At 50.1% G+C, this 25722-nt stretch overlaps 1 protein-coding gene across 1 annotated transcript; it reads left to right on the top strand.

The window, feature by feature from the left end:
* The first annotated feature begins 1869 nt into the window (after positions 1–1869).
* Positions 1870–25016, top strand: LOC102936323 (caspase recruitment domain-containing protein 8). Its single transcript, XM_027833516.3, has 11 exons — positions 1870–2330; positions 4309–4332; positions 4813–4905; positions 6133–6209; positions 17524–17585; positions 17668–17888; positions 19190–19449; positions 20773–20898; positions 21192–21333; positions 23339–23380; positions 24290–25016. Exons 1-11 carry the CDS (start codon positions 2060–2062, stop codon positions 24559–24561), a joined length of 1590 nt encoding a protein of 529 aa, XP_027689317.2. The 5' UTR covers positions 1870–2059; the 3' UTR covers positions 24562–25016.
* The last annotated feature ends 706 nt before the right edge of the window (positions 25017–25722 follow it).

Raw genomic sequence — 25722 nt, 5'->3', positions numbered from 1 at the left:
CCAAATTACAGCAGTGTGGTGGCCTTAAAGGGCCACAGCATCATCAACAGAAATGCCCCAAAAGGCAGGGAAAACCATCCACATGTTGTCTCCTGCCTGTGTTTGGTGAGGGGCTATTGGGAGCCAGACCTGCCCAAACCTCAGGCCTTTAGGTCCCCTCCAGATGCCCTGCAACTTCTCAGGTCTTTCAGTCATGTAGCCCCAGGGGCTATGGGGTGTTAGAATCAAGGAAGTGATATTGAATAGAGGGGTAATAGCGTTATGGGTCCTCTCTGGACAGGCTGCTGAGACAATGGTCCTGGAATTACAGGCCTCACAATTGTCTAGATTCATTTAAAGCAGGGGAGGTGCATTTTCCTAATTTAAATATATTGTTTGTCATTTGTTCCCAAATGGCAGACAGAACCCTGGATTTCTGGGGGCCGGGGGGCTGTCAGCTGAGAGAAGTCTCTCAAGCTTGGAGAAACCTTAGTGCAATTGGTGTATTTCTGTGCAGTGTTATTTTTGAAGCATTTCCCCTAATCCCAGAGAAAAATAATGTTAAAATGCAATAAACGCTGAGAGCACATGTTAGCAATTTAAGGGAAAATACCTTACAGAGATGTTGCAATTATCTGCAAACAAGCCTTATAAACATGGAAATTCAGAGTCAAGGTGGAACTTTAAAGGAATCCAAATGTGTTAAAACTCTGGAACTGCAGCCTGACAGCCTTAACTCTGCCCTGCAGGAACACCCTGCAAACACCACCTAGATATTAAGGCATTTTACTGTTTGCAGCCACAGGTTAAATTTAATTGATGTTTTAGACACGAGACCTTTCTTATTTCCCTCCTCACTGTCACTGCAAGCTCCCTCAGGAGCCCAGGCACGAGCGGCACTGGCTCTCTATAGGGCACTGCAGCCGCTGCACTGCCAACGCCCTTGGGGTATTGGGATCACGAAGGTAATTAAAGAGAAGCCTCTGGGCCTGGCGTGGCTGAGTGCAGTCAGGGTCCTGATCACAGGAGCTGGGGGGGCAGCTGGTACAGGCAGCCAGGCTCCTGCAGCCGCCCCTCCCCCAGGGCCCCCCACTGTCTCCCTGTCAGTGCCCCGGGAGCTCAGCCTCCCAGCTGCACAGGGTGGAGGAGCGCTCCCTCAGTTGGCCCAATGCGGGAGAGGAGCAAAAGGGGAAAAGGTCCCTTCCCCTGAACTGTCTGAACTTGTGTTTAGCTGTGACCCCCAGAATACCTTTCCCAGACCTGAATCTGTGATCTCAAAAGCTTGTCTCTCGCACCAACGGGAGTTGGTCCAATACAAGAGATTAACATCGTCCCCACCCCCATCACGCCAACATCCTTCAGCCCACACGCTGGTGCAACAACAACACTGGACATTGCCGTCGGGCCAGGGATGAGACAACGGTGGAAGGAGGGAGAGGAACTGAGAACAAAGGTAAGAGCTGGGGGAGATGAAGGGGGAACAGGGGGGGAGAACGTTGGTGAGGGGAGGAGAAAGGGGACCAGAACTGAGGGGGGGGATTTCAGGGAGGGGGAAGAGGAAGGAAATTACTTCTCAGCCTCTGCAGGCCAGAGGAGAGGAGCGGGAGAGAGCAGGGAGAGAAAAGAGACCCGACAACCTCTAGGAAGCAGGAAAGAGGAGCAGAGGCAAGACATGAGAAGGTTAACATGAGAAGGGGAAATGAAGAGGGGCCTACGTGGGGCAGATTACAAAAACGGGGGCTATGCAACACAGGAGAAAATGCCAGCAGCCCCGGGTTTTGTTTGAAGCCACAATCCCCCTGGGAGCCCTGCGCAGCGCAGCCGCAGAAACACCCGCCAGGCTCCGAGGCCTGGGCTCCTGGCCAGCTGGGAGTTTCAGTTTCTCCGGAAGCGGCTGAGAGCTGAGCTGGGGCGTGACGGGAAAGGCAGGCAGGCCTACGGCTTGCTTCAGGCAGAGTCCCTGGGAGTTGGGGCTCTGCTGGGGGCAGAGAAGATCCCTGAATCCAGAGAAAGGAGGGGGGCTCTGAGGAATCCACTCTCCGGGTCTGTGCATCTCTCCATAACGCAGGGCTCAGACATTATGGAGCCCAGACCCACTCAGAGCTCTGCAGCCGCGGGCGGGGCACACGGCACAATCTTTATTAAACAGTTAACTGGCACGACGAGTGCCCTGGATGTGTGTTGGGATGACACCGGGGCGGATCTGAAGAGGAAGCTGATTGAAACTGGTATTTTCGATGGCCCTGTTTACCAGATTAGACTGATATTTGGAGGCAGACAGCTGGAAGATGCCGGGAGTCTGCGGCACCACGGGGTGACCAATCATGGCACTATCGAATTGGTGCTGCGCTGTAAGTGCTGGGCGATGATGGGAAAAGAGTGCAGGAGATGGGACTGGATGGGGTGATGTAGCAAAGTGAAGACTCACCAGTGCGGCGCCTCCTGCTGGTTATCCTGGGAATTAGCTCGATTCCAGCTCAGAGCGCCCTCTGCTGGCCAGTGGTTCAACTGCCTCAGGCCCCGGTGCCCCTTACCCTGGAGTTCTGCCCTCCTCAGTACCCTCCCAGGGGAACCCCCAACCCTCAATCCCCACCTTGCCTCAGTGGCTACTGCCAGTCATTATCTAGCCCCCACTCACTGGGGCAGACTGCAGTCTGTTAAGGCCACTCATCATTGGCAAGGGGGCAGGGGGGTCAGACCAGCTGCCTCCTCCTAACCCCTGGCTACAGCCTCTGCAACCCCAGTACCTGTTTGGCCTTTAGCAAGGCCTGCAGCCTGGGGATTTGCCAGGCTGGAGCTCCCCAGATCTTCTGGCCTTGGCCTTTGCCCCTAGGCAGCCTAGTCCTTCTCCTGTCAAGGCTGGAGAGAGACTCTTCCAGCCCTTTTATAGGGCTAGCTGTGGCCTGATTGGGGCATGGCCCCAGCTGTAGCTGCTTTCCCAATCAGCGTACCCTTTCTTTTTTTTTTTTTCAGGAGCGGGCTAACTGGCCTGCTACAGGTGGCCAGGAGAGTGGGTGATTGGGGGCTGGGGGGTGTGACCAGTTAGATCACAGAAACCCCCTTGGGACTGCCACCTGATGTGCTGAGACTACCTCTGAGCCCGCTTTCCCTGGCAGCTTGGGACTTCAGTACCCTGTCTTGCTGAGCCAGACACGCTCGCCTGCTGCAAACACAGACCTGAACCACGTCCTCCAAAAGCTGCAGACTTAACTGAAAAAGGCTTAAGAAGTGCTCCTGTCTCCAACACCCAGATACCCAGTTCCCAATGGGATCCAAACCCCAAATAAATCCGTTTTACTCTGTATAAAGTAGGATTTAAGACAAAATGGAGGGGTTTCCAGGGCCTTTGATAGTCTCTCTCTTGTGCAACATCACAGCGACAAGGTGGAGGCTGTAGCCACGTGGGCAAGTCACATGTCTATGAATGATTCTGCTTTTTGCAAGCCAACGCCATTGTTTACATGTTAGTTTGAAATCCCAGGAAATCTCAGATGTGGATTGACGTCCAAAGTCCATTGTTAGTTAAATACTCCCAATTACTTTAATAATCCCTTCACACTATGTTGACCAAATCTGCGTTATGTGCTTCCTACAGCAAACACTTTAAATAGAAGCATAGAGCCAATGCTCATAACTTCAGATATAAAAACAATACATGCATACAAATAGGATGGATATATTCAGTAGATCAGAACCTTTGCAAAGATATGTCACATGGCATATCTAGCATCAACATATTCCAGTTATGTCATGTTTACACTCATAAGCATATTTATATAAAGCATTATGGGGTGCAGTGTCACAGGGGGAAGCTGGGTGATGTTGTCCTTATGAGGGGCTGGTGACGGCCTTTACAAAGAGAACGGATCAGCTCAACCGAAAGAAAGCATAACCAGGATTGCTGAATGAAGAGCCAATGGATTATACTGCCTGGGGTATAAGGAGACGGTGGGATTGAATAGACACTCAAGTTCTACCAAGGGAAGGGCGGGGTTTGTTCTCTAGTAGGAGGAGCTTAGATACTGTTTTCACATCTAACACGCAGCAGCCCACCCCATAGTCTTTCTATCCAGTAAGAGAGCAGCAAATCTGCAGGGTAATAATTTTATGGGTCTCACCCTGCTGTCCCAGCAGGCTAGAAATAGCAGAGCCCCAGCACCATTCAGTGGAGGAGAGGGGGACAGCCATCTGGGACATAATATGACAGCAAAAGGCTTCTTTCTAAAGGGGCTGAGAGCAGGACTGGGACAGTGGGGAAAGGTGGGAGGGGGATACGTCTCCTCAGGGGGCTGAGGGTCCTTATCTCACTCTCTGATGTTTGTTTTGCAGTGCGCGGTGGTGGTGATCTTCCAGGTAAGAAGAGCCGCTGTATTTTTCCACTTGAAATGTTTTCCCTTTAAAACAGCTGCTCGGGCAGAGAGCAACAGGCTGGATCCTGGGTCTGCAGGGACAGATTGAGGAAGCCTGGCTGTGTTCTAATCTAGAGGACTGAATACAGAGTCAAGAAATGGGCTCTCTTCCCCACTCTGCCAGTGATTTGCAGTATGGCCTTCGGTGTGTCACTGCATCTCACCTCTACTCGCTTCCCCATCTATCAAATGGAGACAGCATCCTAGACCAAGCCCTGACGGTGGTGTTAGTGCAGCAGAAAGGCAATACAATGTTAAGCTGTGGGAGGGCAGAGGAGTTATGGGGTGAGATCAGGGATGGCGCTGGCGTTACCAAGAGAAACGCTGGGTGCTAGGGTGCAAACTGCTCTCTGGGTGTCCAGTCTGTGTTGGGTTATTTCCCAGAACATGATCTCAAGTGATCGTGGTTTCCCTGTCATTCCAGTCCGCAACTTTCCTGCTGGAACTGCACAAGGCAGAGAGGAAGCCCAGCCACATTCGTCATCTCCAGACAAAGCAGAACTTGAGGAACAAACACGTAAGGGGCCTCAAGAAATTATAATTGGGCGATGCAGAAATAAAACCTCCAGAGAAAACAATGAAATGCTAGCAAGAGAATATGACAGGAGCTCCAGAGCAGCCTCCTGTGATTGCAGTACCAGGCTCTCCCAGTAGGAGGTGCTGCAGAAGCTTTGGCTGTGAGGGAGCCCCCAGGTACTCCAGTCCCAGCCTCTCCCAGACAGAAGGGTGGTAGAAACACTGGCTGTGGGGAGCCCCCTCCTACCTCCAGGGTTCATTGCGAGGTGAGGGTAGACTGTGATATTCTACCATCCTCCACCCACAACCAAGAGCACCAGAATCTTTGTAGAAGTGGGGGGGGGGGCAACAGGTGCTGGAACTGGGTGGTATCAGGGGGACATGTCCCCCCACTTTTTAACGTGGCTTAGTTTGGGGGAAAGTGGGCGGTATTGCCCAGCCAAACTACAAGCCCATGTTAAAAAGGGGGGGCGTGACCTTCTCACTTTTAAAAGGAGGGGGCCATGACCCCCTGCTTTCCAGCGCTGCTTCCCACAACCAAAACCCACCCAGCTGTGAGACTAAAATGGTCTTCCAGTCGCATAGTTTGTGCAGCTCTTCCTTGTATGCTTGTCCCTCTCCTCTCCTGAGCTGTGAAATGGTTATTGGTGTCAACCCTTTAAACTGTCATCTTGAGAGCTTCACCGTTTGCCCCCCTTCCTGTGAATGTGAACATGGAACTCCTGCCCCTCTCAGAGCTGTTGTTTCAGGCTGTGGGCAGACTCAGGCAGACATCACGGCATCAGGTTCACCTGGGCCATGTTTTGAAGTTGATCTTTGTAACCACGGGGGCTAGAGGCTTGATTTTCTATTTTAAATGAAAAGTTTGATTCTGAAGCACAAGATTCCACCACAAGGGAAGGGACTGGGGCATCGACCCAGAGCATCCCAGCCCAAATCCGACTCCAGCCTCTCCCAGCAGAACGAGCTCATGGAGAGTGGGGCAGGCGCACTGGTTGTGGGGGAGCCCTGAGTGCCTGCAACCCCAGTCTGCCCTAACAGACACCCCACTCTGCATGTAAACCTGTTCTAAGGAAATTCTGCCAGCTCAGGGTGGGGAGCCCTGTGCTGTGCTGAGCTCCAGCGCCCAGCGTGTGAACGCCACGGCCTTATACTGGCTCTAGAAACACAAATATCACCTGACAGACACAGTTTTCAATATGTGATGTTATCTGTGTTCCCTCTCTAGGACAAGCAAGAAGAGCAGTGGCTTCGTTTCGATACTCTGTCGTGTTAAAGGGAAAATGCAACAGGTGTTTCGGAGTGGTAAGGGGCTGTTTTCTCACAGTCAAAGACAAGTCAGTTAGTTTAACAGTTCCCACTGCGGGACACAAAGGAAATGTGACAATAATAGAGGTCAGGAGAACAGGAATTGCCAACCTGGATCAGACCTGAGTGATCCTGTCTCTGAGCATGGCCACTGCCAGACGCTCCCGAGGAAGGAGGAAGAACCCCACAGGAGGCAGTTGTGGGGTAATCTGCCCCCACATTAGGACGCATCCTGGTCCCTAACAGTGAGAGATTGGTCTAAGCCCTGAAGCAAAAGGTTTAATATCCCTGCCAATATTTTTATTCGAAAGACACGGTGGGGGAGGTAATATCTTTTATTGGACCAGCTTCTGCTGGTGAGAGAGACAAGCTATCAAGCTACGCACAGAGCTCTTCTTCAGGTCTGGGCAAAGAACTCAGAACAGGGTAACAGTTAAAAAGAAGGTGGAACAGATTGTTGCGTCATAAGTATTTAGCACCTATTGTAAGGGATCCTTCAAGGTGGAGTGGCCCGTTAACACCTCCGCAGTGATTGGATAAAAGTGGGGGTTTTAGTGGGTTACAGATTGTTGTAATGAGCCATAAATCCAGTGTCTGTTCAGTCCATGATTTTTAGTGTCCCGCAGCGTTATGAATTTAAGCTCCCAGGCTCGTCTTTTGAAAGTGTTGTGCAGGTTTCCTTTGAGGACAAGGACAGATAGATCAGATATAGTGTGATTCCACAGGTGAGAGGATGTTTTTGTCTTTTATCATTTTCTTGTGTAAGTTCTTTCCAGAGTGCAGTGATTGTCTGGTGTCACCCACAGAGCTGTTATTGGGGCATTTAGTGCACTGGATGAGGTACACCACATGTTGGATCCTACACACGCCAATCGTATGGATCTTGAAAGGTGTGTTGTGTGGGGTGTTGATCATTGAAGCAGTGGAGATGTCTGCAGGTTTTACAGCTGTTGTTCTGGCAAGGTCTGTTGTGGTGGAAATCTATTAGGGAGTTTAAGTTGTCTGACCAGAGGATGAAAATATCATTGATGTGTCTCAGGTCTATCACTGGTTCTGTGATGCATTTGTCCAGAAATGCATGAAGAGATTGGCATATTGGGGAGCCATCCTCACACCATGGCTGTTCCCATGGTTTGTACAGTGTTTGCTGTGGAATGTAAAATTGTTCTGGGGGAGGATGAAATGGATGAATCTGGTGATGTGTTTGGGGTGGATCTCTGAGGGCTGTCCATTGTCATGTAGAAATTTGAGGCAGGCAGCTAGGCTGTCATTCCAAGGGATGTTGGTTTATAGGGAAGTGACTTCCATGGTGGCAAGGCTGCTGTTCTGAGGGAGACTGTTAATGTTGCTGAGTTTGTGGAGGAAGTCGGTTGTGTCCTGGAGGAAGCTGGCTCTTTGTGTGGTGAGTGGTTTGAGGTTGGCTCCTCTGAGTCCTGATATTCTTTCACAGAATCATAGAATATCAGGGTTGGAAGAGACCTCAGGAGGTCATCTAGTCCAATCCCCTGCTCAAAACAGGACCATCCCCAGCTAAATCATCCCAGCCAGGGCTTTGTCAAGCCAGGCCTTAAAAACCTCTAAGGATGGAGATTCCACCACCTCCCTAGGTAACCCATTCCAGTGCTTCACCACCCTCCTAGTGAAATAGTGTTTCCTAATATCCAACCTAGACCTCCCCCATTGCAACTTGAGACCACTACTCCTTGTTCTGTCATCTGCCACCACTGAGAACAGCCGAGCTCCATCCTCTTTGGAACCCCCCTTCAGGTAGTTGAAGGCTGCTATCAAATCCCCCCTCATTCTTCTCTTCTGCAGACTAAACAAGCCCAGTTCCCTCAGCCTCTCCTCATAAGTCTTGTGCCCCAGCCCCCCGAAGAGTAAGAGTGCCGTGGCCAGATATGATGGGTCTGCCTGGGTTCCCTTGTTTGCAGGGGCAGCGGGTTTGTATAATTCTTGGTGGTGCCCAGAATGGGTCCAAGTTCCACCCCTCCACCCCCAACACCTGCCTTGTAAGCCGATATATATTTTTTAAAATAATGTAAAAATGGACTGGAAACAGTAAGTGTTTAACAGTTTCCCTATATTGCACAATGTGGAGTTGTGGGGGGGGATGAGGGCTCTGGCTGATGGTGAGGGCTCTGGGGTGGGGCTGGGGATGAGGGGTTTGGGGTCTGGGAGGGGGCTCAGGGCTAGGGCAGAGGGTTGGGGTGTGGGGGGATGAGGGCTCTGGCTGGGGGTGGGGATGAGCGGTTTGGGGTGTGGGAGAGGCTCAGGGCTAGGGCAGAGGGTTGGGGTGCAGAGGTGAGGGTTGCGGGGGGGGCAGGAATGAGGGGTTCAGGAGGGGGCTCAGGGCTAGGGCAGAGGGTTGGAGTGTGGGGGGGATGAGGGCGCTGGCTGGGGATGAGCGATTTGGGGTGTGGGAGAGGCTCAGGGCTAGGGCAGAGGGTTGGGGTGCAGGGGAGTGAGGGCTCTGGCTGGGGGTGCGGGCTGTGGGGTGCGGCTGGGGATGAGGGTTTTGGGGTGTGGGAGGGGCTCAGGGCTAGGGCAGAGGGTTGGGGTGCAAGCGTGAGGGTTGCGGGGTGGGTCCAGGGATGAGGAATTTGGGGTGCAGGCAGGCTGTCCCGGGGCTGGGGCCAGAGAGGAGCACTCCCCCCAGCCCTCTCCCCACCAGCAGCAGCGAGCTCCGGGGGAAGAGCCCCCCTCTCCCTCCAGCAGGACACTCAACCGGCACCACTGTCACTGCACGTGCTCCAAGGGCCCCTCTCAGGTCCAGGGGTTACAATTCCCCGGAAGCAAGAAACCCTCATTCAAAAACAAGCGTGACAAGAGTTCAGAGGGAAAACTGACAATCAACAAACCTTTCCCCACCCTCAACTCCGGAGAAAGTTGGGGGCGGGGAGAGACGTCACGCTGCTCTCCGGGAAAAGCCCTGAAAGGAGCCGCTCATGTGCGGGAGGTGCAGCGAGGAGTCCGGCTGGCCATGGGGCAGCAGGAGGCCACATTGCACCCAGGGAGACAGAGGGGAAAGCAGGTGGCTCAGTGGGGGTGGGAGGGGGGGAGGAGAAGCGGTGAAGTTGTTTGCAGCGAGGAGACAGGAAAACAGCCTGTTTCTCCCCCCCGAAGTGGAGATGGGGAGGAGAAAGCATGGGGTGGGGGGTGTCAGAGTGCCCTGGCTATAGCCACACACAAGGGAAACTAGCAAAAGAAAAGAAAAGCGGAGGAGACGAAGGGACGGAAAAGGCCCAGAGCAGCTGAGCAGCCACCTGGGGCTCCCTGAGCTGCTGCAGTCACTCACTCACTCACAGAATCCTGGAATCTCAGGGTTGGAAGGGACCTCAGGAGGTCGTCTAGAACCACCCCCTGCTCAAAGCAAGACCAAGGCTCCTCTGAACCTCCACCCAACCTCCACAGCCTGCCTCTGGAGTCACTCCCTTTTGTAGCTGGCCGTGGCGGTGGCCAGTGAGGGAGTGCAGTGGCAGGGCAGCTGCCCGCTGCCCAGGGCGCAGGCAGGGACGCTCCGGGACAGGTGCACGGGGCAGGAGGTGGGGCTGGGGGAGGTTCCGAGGGTGACAGGTGGGGCTGGGGGAGAGACCCGGCCCTGAACATTGGTGGACCCGGGCCCCCAGGCCCTGAATATTGCTGAAGCACGGGCACCACGGACCCATATAACTCGCTGCCCCTGCTTGTTTGTGTATCTTGGGAAGCTCGTAGAAGGTCCTGGGGTGGGTTCTTGGGGGATAAGTTTGTAGAGTTTCTCTTCAAGTTGTTAGGAGAAGAGTTTGATTATATCTTCAAATTCCTGGGTAGATTTTGGTGTGGGGTCTTCTTTATGGTGTCGGAGAGTTGTTGGCTGGCCTCCTTAACTAGTCATTTTGGTTAGAGTACAGACAATTCAGCTCCAGTGAGGGGTAGTCTTGATAAAATGATGATGATCGAGTGATGAAATGATAAAAGACAAAAACACCACACGACCTGTGGGCAAACACTTTTCACAAAGCGAATGTTCTATAGCTGACCTCTCAGTCCTCATCCTCAAAGGAAACCTGCACAACCCTTTCACAAGAGGAACCTGGGAGCTTAAATTGAGTACTTTGAAACAAGCTAAAAATCATGGACCGAACAGAGACACTGGCTTTATGGCTCATTACAACAATTTGTAACCCATTAACCCCCCTCTTTTCTCCTATAACTGCATAGGTGTTGACGGGTCACTCCACCTGGAATGGTCCCTTACAATATGTGCTAAGTACTTATGCTAATCAATCTGTTCCACTTTCTTTTTAGCTGTTATCTCTGAGTTCTTGTCCCAGACGTGAAGAAGAGTTGTGTAGCTTGAAACTTGTCTTTCTCACCAACAGAAGTTGGTCCAATAAAAGATATTACCTCTCCCACCTTATCTCTCTAATATCCTGGGACCGACAGAGCAGACAAGATTTTCGTTAGGTTTCAGAGGAGCAGCCGTGTTAGTCTCTATTCGCAAAAAGAAAAGGAGGACTTGTGGCACCTTAGAGACTAACCAATTTATTTGAGCATAAGCTTTTGTGAGCTACAGCTCACTTCATCGGATGCATAAAGTGGAAAATACAGTGGGGAGATTTATATACACACAGACCATGAAAAAATGGGTGTTTATCATACACACTGTAAGGAGAGTGAACACTTAAGATGAGCTATTACCAGCAGGAGAGTGGGGTGGGGGGAGAGAAAACCTTTTGAAGTGATAATCAAGGTGGGCCATTTCCAGCACATTTCCAGGAGTTAACAAGAACATCTGAGGAACAGTGGGGGTGGGGGAGGAATAAACAAGGGGAAATAGTTTTACTTTGTATAATGACTCAACCACTTCTAGTCTCTATTCAAGCCTAAGTTAATTGTATCCAATTTGCAAATTAATTCCAATTCAGCAGTCTCTCCTTGGAGTCTGTTTTTGAAGTTTTTTTGGTTTTGTTGTCATTCATTATGACAGCTCTGGATATTCTTGATAGCCATATAAATGTGCACTCCATATTTGAATCCCGTTAAGTTTTTGTTCTCAGTGACTTTCTGTTCCAGGGAGTTTCACAAGCTAACCACTCATTGTGTGAAAAAGTCTTTCCTTTTATCAGCCTTGAATTTGCTACATTTTAAACTTCATTGAATCATAGAATCATAGAATATCAGGGTTGGAAGGGACCTCAGGAGGTCATCTAGTCCAACCCCCTGCTCAAAGCAGGACCGATCCCCGACTAAATCATCCCAGCCAGGGCTTTGTCAAGCCTGACCTTAAAAACTTCTAGGGAAGGAGATTCCACCACCTCCCTAGGTAACACATTCCAGTGTTTCACCACCCTCGTTGTGAAAAAGTTTTTCCTAATATCAAACCTAAACCTCCCCCACTGCAACTTGAGACCATTACTCCTTGTTCTGTCATCTGCTACCACTGAGAACAGTCTAGAGCCATCCTCTTTGGAACCCCCTTTCAGGTAGTTAAAAGCAGCTATCAAATCCCCCCTCATTCTTCTCTTCTGAAGACTAAACATCCCCAGTTCCCTCAGCCTCTCCTCATAAGTCATGTGTTCCAGTCCCCTAATCATTTTTGTTGCCCTCCGCTGGACTCTTTCCAATTTTTCCACATCCTTCTTGTCCTGTGGGGCCCAAAACTGGACACAGTACTCCAGATGAGGCCTCACCAATGTCGAATAGAGGGGAACGATCACGTCCCTCGATCTGCTGGCAATGCACCTACTTATACATCCCAAAATGCCATTGGCCTTCTTGGCAACAAGGGCACACTGTTGACTCATATCCAGCTTCTCGTCCACTGTCACCCCTAGGTCCTTTTCTGCCGAACTGCTGCCAAGCCATTCGGTCCCTAGTCTGTAGCGGTGCATTGGATTCTTCTGTCCTAAGTGCAGGACTCTGCACTTGTCCTTGTTGAACCTCATCAGATTTCTTTTGGCCCAGTCCTCCAATTTGTCTAGGTCCCTCTGTATGCTATCCCTACCCTCCAGCATATCTATCTCTCCTCCCAGTTTAGTGTCATCTGCAAACTTGCTGAGGGTGCAATCCACACCATCCTCCAGATCATTTATGAAGATATTGAACAAAACCGGCCCCAGGACCGACCCTTGGGGCACTCCACTTGATACCAGCTGCCAACTAGACATGGAGCCATTGATCACTATCCGTTGAGCCCGACAATCTAGCCAGCTTTCTATCCACCTTATACTCCATTCATCCAGCCCATACTTCTTTAACTTGCTGGCAAGAATACTGTGGGAGACCGTGTCAAAAGCTTTGCTAAAGTCAAGGAACAACACGTCCACTGCTTTCCCTTCATCCACAGAGCCAGTTATCTCGTCATAGAAGGCAATTAGATTAGTCAGGCATGACTTGCCCTTGGTGAATCCATGCTGACTGTTCCTGATCACTTTCCTCTCCTCTAAGTGCTTCAGAATTGATTCCTTGAGGACCTGCTCCATGATTTTTCCAGGGACTGAGGTGAGGCTGACTGGCCTGTAGTTCCCAGGATCCTCCTTCTTCCCTTTTTGAACGATGGAGACTACATTAGCCTTTTTCCAGTCATCTGGGACCTCCCCGATCGCCATGAGTTTTGAAAGATAATGGCCAATGGCTCTGCAATCAGATCCGCCAACTCCTTTAGCACTCTCGGATGCAGTGCATCCGGCCCCATGGACTTGTGCTCGTCCAGCTTTTCTAAATAGTCCCGAACCACTTCTTTATCCACAGAGGGCTGGTCACCTCCTCCCCATGCTGTGCTGCCCAGTGCAGTAGTCTGGGAGCTGACCTTGTTTGTGAAGACAGAAGCAAAAAAAGCATTGAGTACATTAGCTTTTTCCACATCCTCTGTCACGAGGTTGCCTCCCTCATTCAGTAAGGGGCCCACACTTTCCTTGACTTTCTTCTTGTTGTTAACATACCTGAAGAAACCCTTCTTGTTACTCTTAACATCTCTTGCTAGCTGCAACTCCAGGTGTGATTTGGCCTTCCTGATTTCACTCCTGCAAGCCCGAGCAATATTTTTATACTCATCCCTGGTCATTTGTCCAATCTTCCACTTCTTGTAAGCTTCTTTTTTGTATTTAAGAGCAGCAAGGATTTCACTGTTAAGCCAATCTGGTCGCCTGCCATATTTACTATTCTTTCTACACATCGGGATGGTTTGTCCCTGTAACCTCAATAAGGATTCTTTAAAATACAGCCAGCTCTCCTGGACTCCTTTCCCCATCATGTTATTCTCCCAGGGGATCTTGCCCACCAGTTCCCTGAGGGAGTCAAAGTCTGCTTTTCTGAAGTCCAGGGTCCGTATTCTGCTGCTCTCCTTTCTTCCCTGTGTCAGGATCCTGAACTCGACCATTTCATGGTCACTGCCTCCCAGGTTCCCATCCACTTTTGCTTCCCCTACTAATTCTTCCCGGTTTGTGAGCAGCAGGTCAAGAAGAGCTCTGCCCCTAGTTGGTTCCTCCAGCACTTTCACCAGGAAATTGTCCCCTACATTTTCCAAAAACTTCCTGGATTGCCTGTGCACCGCTGTATTGCTCTCCCAGCAGATATCAGGGTGATTGAAGTCTCCCATGAGAACCAGGGCCTGCGATATAGTAACTTCTGCGAGTTGCTGGAAGAAAGCCTCATCCACCTCATCCCCCTGGTCTGGTGGTCTATAGCAGACTCCCACCACTACATCACTCTTGTTGCTCACACTTCTAAACTTAATCCAGAGACTCTCAGGTTTTTCTGCAGTTTCATACTTGAGCTCTGAGCAGTCATACTGCTCTCTTACATACAGTGCAACTCCCCCACCTTTTCTACCCTGCCTGTCCTTCCTGAACAGCTTATATCCATCCATGACAGTACTCCAGTCATGTGAGTTATCCCACCAAGTCTCTGTTATTCCAATCACATCATAATTCCTTGACTGTGCCAGGACTTCCAGTTCTCCCTGCTTGTTTCCCAGGCTTCGTGCATTTGTATATAGGCACTTGAGGTAACCTGCTGATCGCCCCTCTTTCTCAGTATGAGGCAGGAGCCCTCCCCTGTCACGCGCTCCTGCTCGTGCCTCCTCCCGGTATCCCACTTCCCCACTTACCTCAGGGCTTTGGTCTCCTTCCCCCGGTGAACCTAGTTTAAAGCCCTCCTCACTAGGTTAGCCAGCCTGCTTGCGAAGATGCTCTTCCCTCTCTTTGTTAGGTGGAGCCCGTCTCTGCCTAGCACTCCTTCTTGGAACACCATCCCATGGTCAAAGAATCCAAAGCCTTCTCTCCGACACCACCTGAGTAGCCATTCGATGACTTCCACGATTCGATGGTCTCTACCCAGGCCTTTTCCTTCCACGGGGAGGATGGACGAGAACACCACTTGCACCTCAAACTCCTTTATCCTTCTTCCCAGAGCCACGTAGTCCGCAGTGATCCGCTCAAGGTCATTCTTGGCAGTATCATTGGTGCCCACGTGGAGAAGCAGGAAGGGGTAGCGATCCGAGGGCTTGATGAGTCTCAGCAGTCTCTCTGTCACATCGCGAATCTTAGCTCCTGGCAAGCAGTGGACTTCTCGGTTTTCCCGGTCGGGGTGGCAGATAGATGACGCAGTCCCCCTGAGGAGAGAGTCCCCGACCACCACCACCCGCCTCCTTCTCTTGGGAGCGGTGGTCGTGGAACCCCCAACCCTAGGACAGTGCATCTCATGCCTTCCAATCGGAGTCTTTTTCTGCTCCCTTCCCTCAGACGTATCATCTGGTCCACTCTCCGCATTAGTACCTGTGGAGAGAACATGAAAACGGTTACTTACCTGTATCTGCCCTGCTGGTACATGGACGTTCCCCTTTTTTCTTCTGGAGGTCACATGATGCCAAATTTCTTCACCATCCTTCTGTCCCCGCAGTGCAGCCTGCTCTGAATCTTCAGAACCTTGTGCCCGTAGAAGCCTATCCTGACATCCGTCCAGGAAATCTTCAGTTTCTCTTATGCAACGCAGGGTCGATACCTGTTGCTCCAGACCTTGAACCTTCTCTTCCAGTATGGAGACCAGCTTGCCCTTTGTACAGACAAAGTCGCTTCTGTCCTGTGGAAGAAAGACAAACATGGCACATCCAGTGCCGGTCACAACAGCTGAACACCCCCCATCCATATTACCTTCCTTCTACGAGCTTCCTCAGGAGTTGTAGTAATTACTCAGAGAATCCGGCAAGATGTAAGCCTCAGTGGGCCCTCCCCAGGCGAACTCCCAGGCAAACTCCTTTTGTTAGCTGCTCTGCTGTTCGCTGCTCAGCTGGTTCGCAACTGACTGGCTTTTTATGCAGTCAGGCCCATTTAAGGCTCACCTGGAACAAAGCACACCCAGTTCCCGCCCTTTTCAAACAACCAATCAAGCACACAGCACACAGTCACACTGTCCTCACAACAAACACTCAGATACTCACCAACACAGCCTCCTTAATGCAGCCCTTAACGTACCTCCTCTCAGGCAGATCCCAGGCAAACTCCTTTTGTTAGCTGCTCTGCTGTTTGCAATGTCCCTTCTTCTTGTGTTATGAGACAGAGAGAACAGAAGTTCCTGATCTAGCTTCTCAATAGCAATCAGTGCGATAGGCAGGGCTGATAACTCAATCCAGTATTAAGGTTGCCTAAAACTTCCCATTGTAACACCCCGTTACAGCTTAGAAATGTGCCAAACCTTAACCGTTTGGTCTGAAATTTTCCATCCCCTGTGTTTGCCTCAGGCTGAATTCTTTTTTTTAACGGTTCAACCATATCTGAGAACAAGGCTAGGGGAATATATGTTGTTTTGCCAATGTTAAAAAATTCTGGCGACCTTTTCTTTGAACAGCTCTAGCACCTCGGCCTTTGGAGCTACTTAGGAAATGCCAGAAGTAAGGTTGTCTGTGCAAACGTAATTCACCCCCCTTGTGCATGTCCATTATGATACAGTCTTCAATTCCATGATCACATACTATTCTTTCCACCAAACCTCTGCCTTATTCAGTGCACAGAACACATGGCGCCCACTTGAGGAGCAGCTATTCAGTATTCTCACCATCTTCAGCAGCAGCTCCTGAACTTCCGTGGCACAGCTCTGGCACCCATCTATGCATCCATCCATCCATTGGTTGAAACCGTCTCCAGAAGTCTCCCCCTTACCCCTGTTCAAATACTGCAACAACCTAGGAAATTAAATACATAAAAATCTTGATTGTGAAGCTTTGAAGTCTGCTACGCACATAACACACCTGACATAAACCCACAACAGCAAGGAAATGATACGCTCAGCCCCCTTTTTTCGAGATTGTGGAGCTGTTCCTTTGTTTCACAACCAAGTTTCCTGTGTATTAATAAATAAGAGATCCCATATTTTTGTTAGCAGCTTGGCCAATTTTTTCTTCTATTCCTTCAGAACTCTCAGACAAAACCTTCTGGAGAAGGGTGATGCAAGGAATTCATTCAATTTCTCCACGGTTTCTCTTACTGTTCCAACGTCCAGCATTGCTCCAACTTCCTGATACTTTGGTGACTCACTGGACTGTCACAGGCTTCCTGCTTTCGAGCATCTTCAAGGATTTCTTGTTGGTTGTTGTCTTCAGTAATTCTTCTCCAATTCCCCATCAGCCCTTCGAGTGTCCATCTAACATTTACCTGCCCTAGATTATGCTCAGGCCTCACTCAGGCTGGATTGTTGAACACCTCTTCTACCTTAAAGAAAAGGAGTACTTGTGGCACCTTAGAGACTAACCAATTTATTTGAGCATAAGCTTTCCGATGAAGTGAGCTGTAGCTCACAAAAGCTTATGCTCAAATAAATTGGTTAGTCTCTAAGGTGCCACAAGTACTCCTTTTCTTTTTGCGAATACAGACTAACATGGCTGCTACTCCGAAACAACTCTTTTACCTTGCAATTCTATTCCATTTTCAGTCTGACCTTTGTTCTGGCAGTATCATGAATTGTTACATCCTAAGGATACGTCTACACTGTGATCAAAAACCCACGGCACCGACTCTCAGAGCAAGGTCAGCTGACTCGGGCTCATGGGGCTCGGGCTTCGGGGCTAAAAATAGCAGTGCAGATGTTTGGGCTGGGACTTCAGCCTGGGCTGTGAGACCCTCCCCGCTTGTTGAGCCAGCCGCCAGCCTGGGAGCATCTAGCAGCAGAGAAATGTCACATGGGGCTTCTGGGACAAGCAGAATCCAGCTGGTTAACACATTGCCAGGCTCTGCAGCGATGGGACAGGGAACTCGGTGCGTTACCGTAACTGGCAGAGTCCTCTTGTCACAAGAAGTAACCGTTATAAAGCCCCTAGTTACGGGAACTTGCTGTCTTTCAGATCCTTCCAGAGGTAACGCCAGAGATTGTTCCAGGCACAGAGGAGAACAAGACTGTCTACAGGTAGGAGCTCCAGGGTGCTGCAGGATGTGGCCCTAGAAGCCCTGTCCAAGCCTGACCTCTGCGTTTTCATTGTACCCCGCAGAGCTCGCATCCCCAGCGCTGGCTCCTTCCACTGCTCCGAAACGGGGCTTGGCTTTGAGGTGAGCACAGCAGTGACCGTCGAGTATGAATACGGCTCCTGGGCGGAGAGTCTGAGCCCATCTGCCAGGCAGGAGTGGATGGTCGCCGGCCCCCTGTTCCACATCAGGGCCGAGCCCAACACGGTGCGAGCCGTGCACCTCCCCCACTTCCTGTGCCTTGCAGGTAGGGCAGAAACGGGGCGTCACTGGGCTAGATGCTGGAGTCAGGGGCTGATGGTGGCTTTGAACCACAGTCTGCAGCCAGTGGGGCTGGGGGGGTCTAGCTCCAGCAGCAGCTCCTGGAGCACTGGGGGAGTGCGGGGCCCAGGGGCCTCTGCACTGTGCCCTCCGCTCCCTTCCTGGCTCCTGCTCCAGCTCGGCTCCACTGGCGAGTGTGGGTTTTGAGGCACATCCTCCAGTGGTCCCCTAGGGTGGGGGGAGGTCCGTCTGCGCTGCCAGGGCTTGTCACTCTGGTCTGTGAGAAACAGAAGCACAAGCAGGGACTCTGCCTAGCCCTGCTCTGGGGAGCAGGCAGCCGAGAGGAAGGCTCCTGGCTGCCTCTCTCTCCTCCTCCTCGCTGTGCAGGGCCAAGCACAGTCCGGCCCAGTTCGGGTGTAGATCCCGCACCCTGACGAGAGTGTGGCTCCCCTGCAGGGGATGGTGGGTAGATCCTCCAACACCTGAGCGTCAGACAAGTGCCCGTCACACAGGAGTGCAAGGACCCCCTGGGGCAGCAGAGGAGGGGGATGGGGGGAGCCTGTGGCAGACCCCCGGGGTTCTGTGTGTCAGGGGGCTGGCGGAAGACAGCAGGAAGTGGTTCCATGTCCAGTGCACACCCAGCAGGCAGGCTGGGCTGGGGAGAAAGCCCACAGGAGATTCAGGCCATTGTGTCCCTGTCCCTGGTTCTCCCTTCCCTGGCCTTCCACCTCTCCATTTTCCTGTCTGGATCTCGCAAGCTTCATTTCCTGCCATCACTCCCTGGGCCGGTGGTTTCCTTCAGGGGAACTCTTCTGTGTGATATCCAGGAGCGCTCCCAGCTGTTTCTGTGCTTCCTTCCTCCAGCTCTCCTGATCTCCCCTCGCTGGCCATGCCCTGCCTCTGCCCCTGTGCCCAGACCCACAGCTTCCCCTTCTCTCTCCTATTCAGGTGGCAAATAGTTTGGTTTCCTTCTTGTTGTGCTTTTGTTATCTCTCCTGTCTCTTAAGCCTCCTGAGTGCCCCCTTCCCTGGGTACCCTTCTCCCAGCCCTCACCTGGCTTTCTCATAGTCTGTTCTTCCTCCCCCTCCCTCTTGTTGCTTCCCTTCCCCTTCTCCTCACTCCATCCGTCTCTCTGCACCCGATTCGATGGCAGGGCTGCACACGGCCTGCAGTTGTTTATACTTGTAAGGCGTCTGGGATGGCTGTTGTGTGTTGGTGTAAGTCATTGTACAGGTCCTGCCAGCTCAGGGTGTTTCCATCTCATTCTCCTCGCTATCCCATCTGCAGACAGAGGAGATTTAAGTTCATGCAAAATCGCCCATTTTGAAGCTGGCCACATGACCCTGGAAACTCCAGCGAGAATCCATGTCTTCCGTGTTGTCCTGGAGAATCCCAGCTTCTCCCAGCTCGGCGTGCTTTGGAGAAAGATACGTTCGACCATAACGTTTATTCCCATCCATTCCCTTGTGCTGATCTACCGGGCACTCAGGGCTGCAGACATAACTCTCCACCTCTACCTGATACCCAATGACCACTCACTCAGGAAGGTAAAACAACAATCCTATTTCTACAGTGTGCCCAACACCAAGATTGCTGGGACACTGCATGACCATAGAGTGAGAATGAACCACATCAATACACCCAAACAGCCAAGCACACAGTGAAACGCCAGGCAGCACGGCATCGTTCAGAGAGGAGAGGCCCGAGGCCTACACGCTGACTGTCACTGAAATAGAAGGCACCTCAGCAGCCAGGTTTTCCTGTGTTTTTAATAGTGGTGCGTGATGGGCTGGGGCACGTACCCAGGGAGAGAGAGTTGAGCTCCAGAAGGAGGCACAGCACTAGCTAACATGGGGCATGTGGGTGGGACCCCAATGGATAGGGGAGTCTCAGAGCACAGATACCTCATCTGTCGGGGGAGGCTTAAGCAGGAGGCAAAAATCAAGAGAACTATATTGTTGGTGTGACCAAGCTTCACGGGGCACCGTCTGCAGCAGCGGACAGGTAGGAATAGCTCAGGGCCGGGCTTGCCGTGGTGTGATATCCACACCACGCAGCAGCATAGTGATTCCTGAAGCTAAAGGCCAGGTCCTCCCAGCACCCACTAAGAGGTGCTGTTCTCTCCAGAGCCTCATTCCCCACCCTGGGATATTCCATGTATAACTGAGCTTCCGAACAGTGAAAAATCTTCTTTACAAAATGTCACCTTGGGGCACAGGAGAGTCCAGGTTAAAATGAAAACTCTGAGCGAGGGAAGGAGGGGATTAGGTTGGCAGCTAGAACTCAACATTAGCTACAGTGGCTGCGACCACATGATCACTGTAAGAACCCCAGGAGCTACCCCCACATTGTCTGTAGATCCTATAGCCTGTTATCACGATGGAAAATACACACACATTAAAAGAACAATGTTAAGGTTGCAAAGTCAATCATACACTAATTGGAGAATGTCAGAATTAAGATTGCGGTTTGCAACCTTCTCTCTGCTCCCTTGTCTGTATGTATTGTGAGAGTCTTTCCTTACTTGATCACATCGTATTTTTAAGCAGAAGCAGAGGCCTCCATATTTTCAGTGGTGATCAGGTTTGTCTGAGGAAACACATCCTGAGAGTGAGGTCTGGTAGGCTCTCAAAGAGGTTCCCAGCCGGGAAATGGTGACAGCCCCATAACCTGCGTTATTTTTGACTGGGCTGGACCAGATCCCAGCAGAACATAGTGTAGGGAAGGTGCCTGCTTTGGCTGGGGAATGGACAAGGTGACCCAACAGGCCTTTTCCCTCTTCAACTCGAGATGCTCTGAATGAAGGCAGAGCTGTTTGTCAGGGGTTCCTGTTTGTATCTCTCAGAAATGACAATGCTTGAAATTTACAGGCCATTGAAGAAGAAGAAACGAAGTGGGAGTCAAAGCACATTCCCAAACCTCCTCAGACCAATGCGCTGTACTTTGGATCTCAGTATGAGGTGTCTGGTACATCAGAGCTAAAGATAACACCTGACGTAAGTAGGATTGTCCTCTACTTCCACTGAGGCATCAAAACAAGCTGAACAATTAATTATTATTATGCATTAGTTGTATAGTGGTAGTGCCTCAGAGACCCAGTCGTCACCCAGGACATCCTTGTTCCTGGTGCTGTACAAACTCAGAACAAAAAGATGGACCTGCCCCAAAGAGCTTCCAATCTAAGTATAAGCCAAGAGACCACAATGGACACAGCAAACAATGAGCATTGTTCACTCCTACTCTTGGCGGAGGTGGGAGACTCTCATAAGTCATTTTATCTTTACTGCAGCAACTGGAGCTCTGCTATAGAAGTCCTGCAGACCAGCAGTCATATATTGAGCTCTACATGACGGATATGGAGAAGGAAATCAAGCTTCACATGAAAGACAGAAAAGATGGGAAATTGGTTTGGAAGACGTTTGTGAGGCCAGGTAGGATCACATGTAAGACATTGAAGCAGAACTTCTGGGCAGCTGGTCATGGTGACTGAAGCTCATAGAATCGCTGAAATGTCGGGTTGGAAGGGACCTTGAGAGGTCATCAAGTGCAGCTCCCTGTGCTGAGGCAGGCCCAAGTAAACCTAGACCATCCCTGACAGGTGTTTGTCCAACCTGTTCCTAACAGCCTCCAATGATGGGGATTCCACAACCTTCCTTGGAAGCCTGTTCCAGAGCTTAGCTACCCTTATAGTTAGAAAGTTTTTCCTAATGTCTAACCTAAATCTCCCTTGCTGCAGATTAAGCCAATTACTTCTTGTCCTACCTTCAGCGGACATGGAGAACAATTGATCCCTGTGCTCTTTGTAACAGCCCTTCACATATCTGAAGACTGTTATCAGGTTACCCCATCAGTCGTCTTTTCTCCAGACTAACCAGTCCCAGTTTTTAACCTTCCCTCACAGGTGAAGTTTTCTAAACCTTTATCATTTTTGTTGCTCTCCTCTGGACTCTCTCCAATTTGCCCACATCTTTCTTCAAGTGTGGTGCCCAGAACTGGACACAGTGCTCCGGCCGAGGCCTCATCAGTGCTACAACACTCATGTTAATACATCCCAGAATGCTATTAGCCTTTTTTGCAACTGGCACTGCATCCCATTGTTGCCTCATATTCAATTTGCAATCCACTATAACCCCAGATGCTTTTTGGCAGTGCTACCACCTAGCCAGTTATTCCCCGTTATATAGGTCTCATTTCATTTTTGCTTCCTACGTGGAGTACTTTGCACTTGTTTTTATTGAATTTCATTTTGTTGATTTCAGACCAATTCTCCAATTTGTCAAAGTGGTTCTGAATTCTAAATCTGTCCTCCAAAGTTCTTGCAACCCATCCCAGCTTGGTGTCATCTGCAAGTTGCAGTGGGGGAGGTTTAGGTTGGATATTAGGAAAAACTTTTTCACTAGGAGGGTGGTGAAACACTGGAATGCGTTACCTAGGGAGGTGGTGGAATCTCCTTCCTTAGAAGTTTTTAAGGTCAGGCTTGACAAAGCCCTGGCTGGGATGATTTGATTGGGGATTGGTCCTGCTTTGAGCAGGGGGTTGGACTAGATGACCTCCTGAGGTCCCTTCCAACCCTGATATTCTATGATTCTATGATTCTATGAAATGTTATAAGCATACTCTCCCATCCATTATACAAGTCATGAATGAAAATATTGACTAGTCCCAGGATTGACGCCTGTATAACCCCACTAGATACGCCCTCCCAGTTGGCAGCAAACCATTGATAACTACTCTTTGAGTATCATCTTTCAACCACTTGTGCACTCACTTTATAGTAATTTAATTTAGACCGCATTTCCCTGATTTGCTTATGAGAATGTCATGAGGTACTGTGTTAAAAGCCTTATTAAAATCAAGATATGGCATATCTGCTGCTTCCCCTCTATCCACTAAGTCAGTTACCCTGTCAAAGAAGGAAACTAGGTTGGTTTGGCATGCTTTGTTCTTGGCAAATCCATGCTGGCTGTCCCTTATAACCCTATTATCCTCTAGGTGCAAATTGGTTGTTCAATCAAGATAACTTCCCAGGTATCGAAGTTAGGTGTGTTGGGGGCAGACAGAGGCAGGAGATGTACATTAAATCAGGTGTCTCAGCTCTGCCATCTTCATTATCCATGGCAAAAATCTTAATCCACTGAAAAAAGTCCTGTGGTTTAAACGTACTTTTCGGATCTTTGATCATGGCTCCTCTGGAGATTTCAGAAATTATCTTCAGGAAATTAACCAAGTATTTCAAGATTCCTTGTGAGGTGGAGAAACTCCAGTATAACTGTAGAGAAGGCTGAGACACCTGCTAGCACAGGAGGAGAAGGTCTCTGGGAATGCAGAGCTTCTCTGATTGCCCTTAGCATCTGATGGTCTTTAATGTTGCTGGACCCTCCTGCTAATCAGAGAAGTGACAGGATGTTTGACTGATCCCTTCCCTTTCTCTTTTAGGGGACGTTAAAATTCCTGCAGCATCCTCCCAAACACTCACAGGTCAGTATTATTTTAACAGAGCTTTCAGTTTCCTCAGTCTCAAGCTGGTCAGAATACAGTTTGTTCAATGAAAAAACAATTAATTCTAGGGGTTTTCTTCAAACATTTACATGAAAATTTTCTGATTTTCTTCAACCTGGAAACCCCAAACTTTAAAGCTGTCCAGTATTACCCTTTCCTCTCCCTCCCCTCCCTCCACACGTTTTTCAGTGGCAAAATTAGAAATAGGTGCTGAGTGAAGGGAAGGCAGGGGGTGGGGAGGGGATGAGTAAAATACCAAAGAGGGAAAACCCTTTGGATTGTTAAAAAAGCAGACAATTTCAGAATAAAAACTGAATTTGTATTTAAAAAAAAAACCACTTGGAAAAAAGTTTGAAAAATGTTGACAAGCTTTAGTTGGATTCCATTTCTTCTCTAACACGCCCGGTCCTCCTGCTTGAAGCATAGACATTAGACATGGAGAAAGACCTTCAAGTTTGCCTTTGTCCAGTGCAGTGACGCACAGATTCCACCCCATCCTCACAAAAGGATCCCTCTGTACGTCACTGTTGAGAGTTGTTCTCCTGAGGTCCATCCCAAGCTTTCCTTTCCTCAGTGTCATCTCCTTATCCCTCGCTATACCCCCGGGACAGGCTGGTGGGATGGTCTGGAATGTGTAGCAGTGCGGGCTATTGCATCAGAGCCTCAGCCCCTGGCAGGTGTTAGCGTGGATGGGTCTTTACAAACCCCCCTATTCCAACATGAATGACTTCATGCAACTGACCACACACTTTGAGGTAGAACAGCCCTACAGTACAGGGCAAGCTGTTGCACCCCACAGTGACATGGGGTCATTTAGTGGGACTGTAATAACCCAGTGTTGTACCTCCCGTACCCAGAAGAGTAATGCAGGGCTGGTGTCTCCTTTAGCTCGAGGCGTGTCCTTTGTGAAGCAGCACCGGGAGGAGCTCCGTAATCGAATGGGAGCGATCTATCCCATCCTGGCGCGCTTACGGGACATAGAGGCAATGAACAGTGATGAAGAGGAGGAGGTGCTTAGTATGCGGAACAGACGAAAGGTGATGAACGATGCCTTACTGCAGCTGGTTGAAAGGAAAGGAGCTCAGGCCCAAGAAGAACTCTACCAGAGTCTCAAAGACACTGACCCTTACCTTGTACAGGACTTGGAGCAATCCAGCTAGGGCCTGGAGATCCCGCTAACAGCTACCTGTGCTCCTGCCACTGCCAGTCTGGGGTGTGAACATAGTCTTACCTTTGTTACTTACGCAGCAACATAAAGCTGGTTTGATACGAGGAGCTTTTCATCACTGTGTTCTTTAGGCCACCTCTACCTCACTCTTCCTTGGTCTCTCAGCATTTCTTCTTGGGATCTACCTGCTCTCATCTTGTCCTACTGACAGTCTGGGGGAGCAGATCCTTCTGTCCTCTACCCTCTAGACAAAATAGGGGTCTTAGGCTCCTGGCCATCAGTACCTTGTAGACCCCTTTGTGCAAGGTTTCTGCACGTTTTCTCCTCAGAGACAGAAGAACGGGTTGAATCTTTCCAAACATACAGCAGATCTCTCAGTTGAACAAGCTGTATTTGGAATGAAAGAGAGGAACATTTCTAAATAAACATAAATCATTTTTTCTCATATCCAAATGTTAGCTGAAATTTTAGAAGAGTGATTTTCCTGTTCCGTTGCAGAAAAGGAGGAAGACAAGGAAAGTTCTGACATGATCCAGCTGACAGATTAGCCTTCTGTCCATGTCCTGCCCCAAAGAACCTAGGCTAGAGCTGACCTCCTTGGTCTGGCCCAGCAGTCTTTCAGCACCCACCCTCCTGTGTGGGACCATCCCCATGCCTTTCAGAGTGTCACTCTTCAGGAGAGCAAATGGCCTTTTACCCAAGGAGAGACTCAGTTTCCTATTTCACAGTCCTCTGTCTCTGGAGAGATCCTGCTGGCTCCTCTCCAAACCCAGCCGATCCAGCTCGGAGCGGTACTGGGCTAGGCCACTAGTGATGGTTGGGGCTATTGTCTGAGTGTTTTACTGGCTGCTTTGCTGCACCTTGATGGGTTTGTCCTGTGGCCTTTAAGGCCTGGCTGTCTCCCCCGGAGAGCTTTCACAGAAAACATATCTACCCCTCTTCTGTTTGGGCTACAGTAAGAAAATCATTCCTAAAATTTATGTTAGCAGAGTCTGTCCCTCTTACATCTAAAGTGTAACCCCTGGATGCTCTGTGGGGGTACCCTCAGACCGAGAAGCCTCACCTTGTAGAGGGCAGGGCTTTGTCCTAGGGAATCCCAAGATAACCTGGTATCAATGCCACACGCCTGTGTTACCTTCTGTCACAGCTCTGA

The sequence above is a fragment of the Chelonia mydas genome, chromosome 15, assembly GCF_015237465.2.
Source record: "Chelonia mydas isolate rCheMyd1 chromosome 15, rCheMyd1.pri.v2, whole genome shotgun sequence".
Lineage (NCBI taxonomy): Eukaryota > Metazoa > Chordata > Testudines > Cheloniidae > Chelonia > Chelonia mydas.
The sequence above is the reverse complement of the archived record's forward strand: the minus strand, read 5'-3'. Positions and strand labels throughout refer to the sequence as shown.

What these genes read in the sequence shown, in the direction of transcription:
- LOC102936323 (XM_027833516.3), top strand. Translation starts at nt 2,060, where the DNA reads ATGGAGCCCAGACCCACTCAGAGCTCTGCAGCCGCGGGCGGGGCACAC. An exon ending in AGAACTTGAGGAACAAACAC is followed by an intron (nt 4,906 to 6,132) that starts GTAAGGGGCCTC and finishes TTCCCTCTCTAG; the next exon opens with GACAAGCAAGAAGAGCAGTG. An exon ending in GAGAACAAGACTGTCTACAG is followed by an intron (nt 17,586 to 17,667) that starts GTAGGAGCTCCA and finishes TGTACCCCGCAG; the next exon opens with AGCTCGCATCCCCAGCGCTG.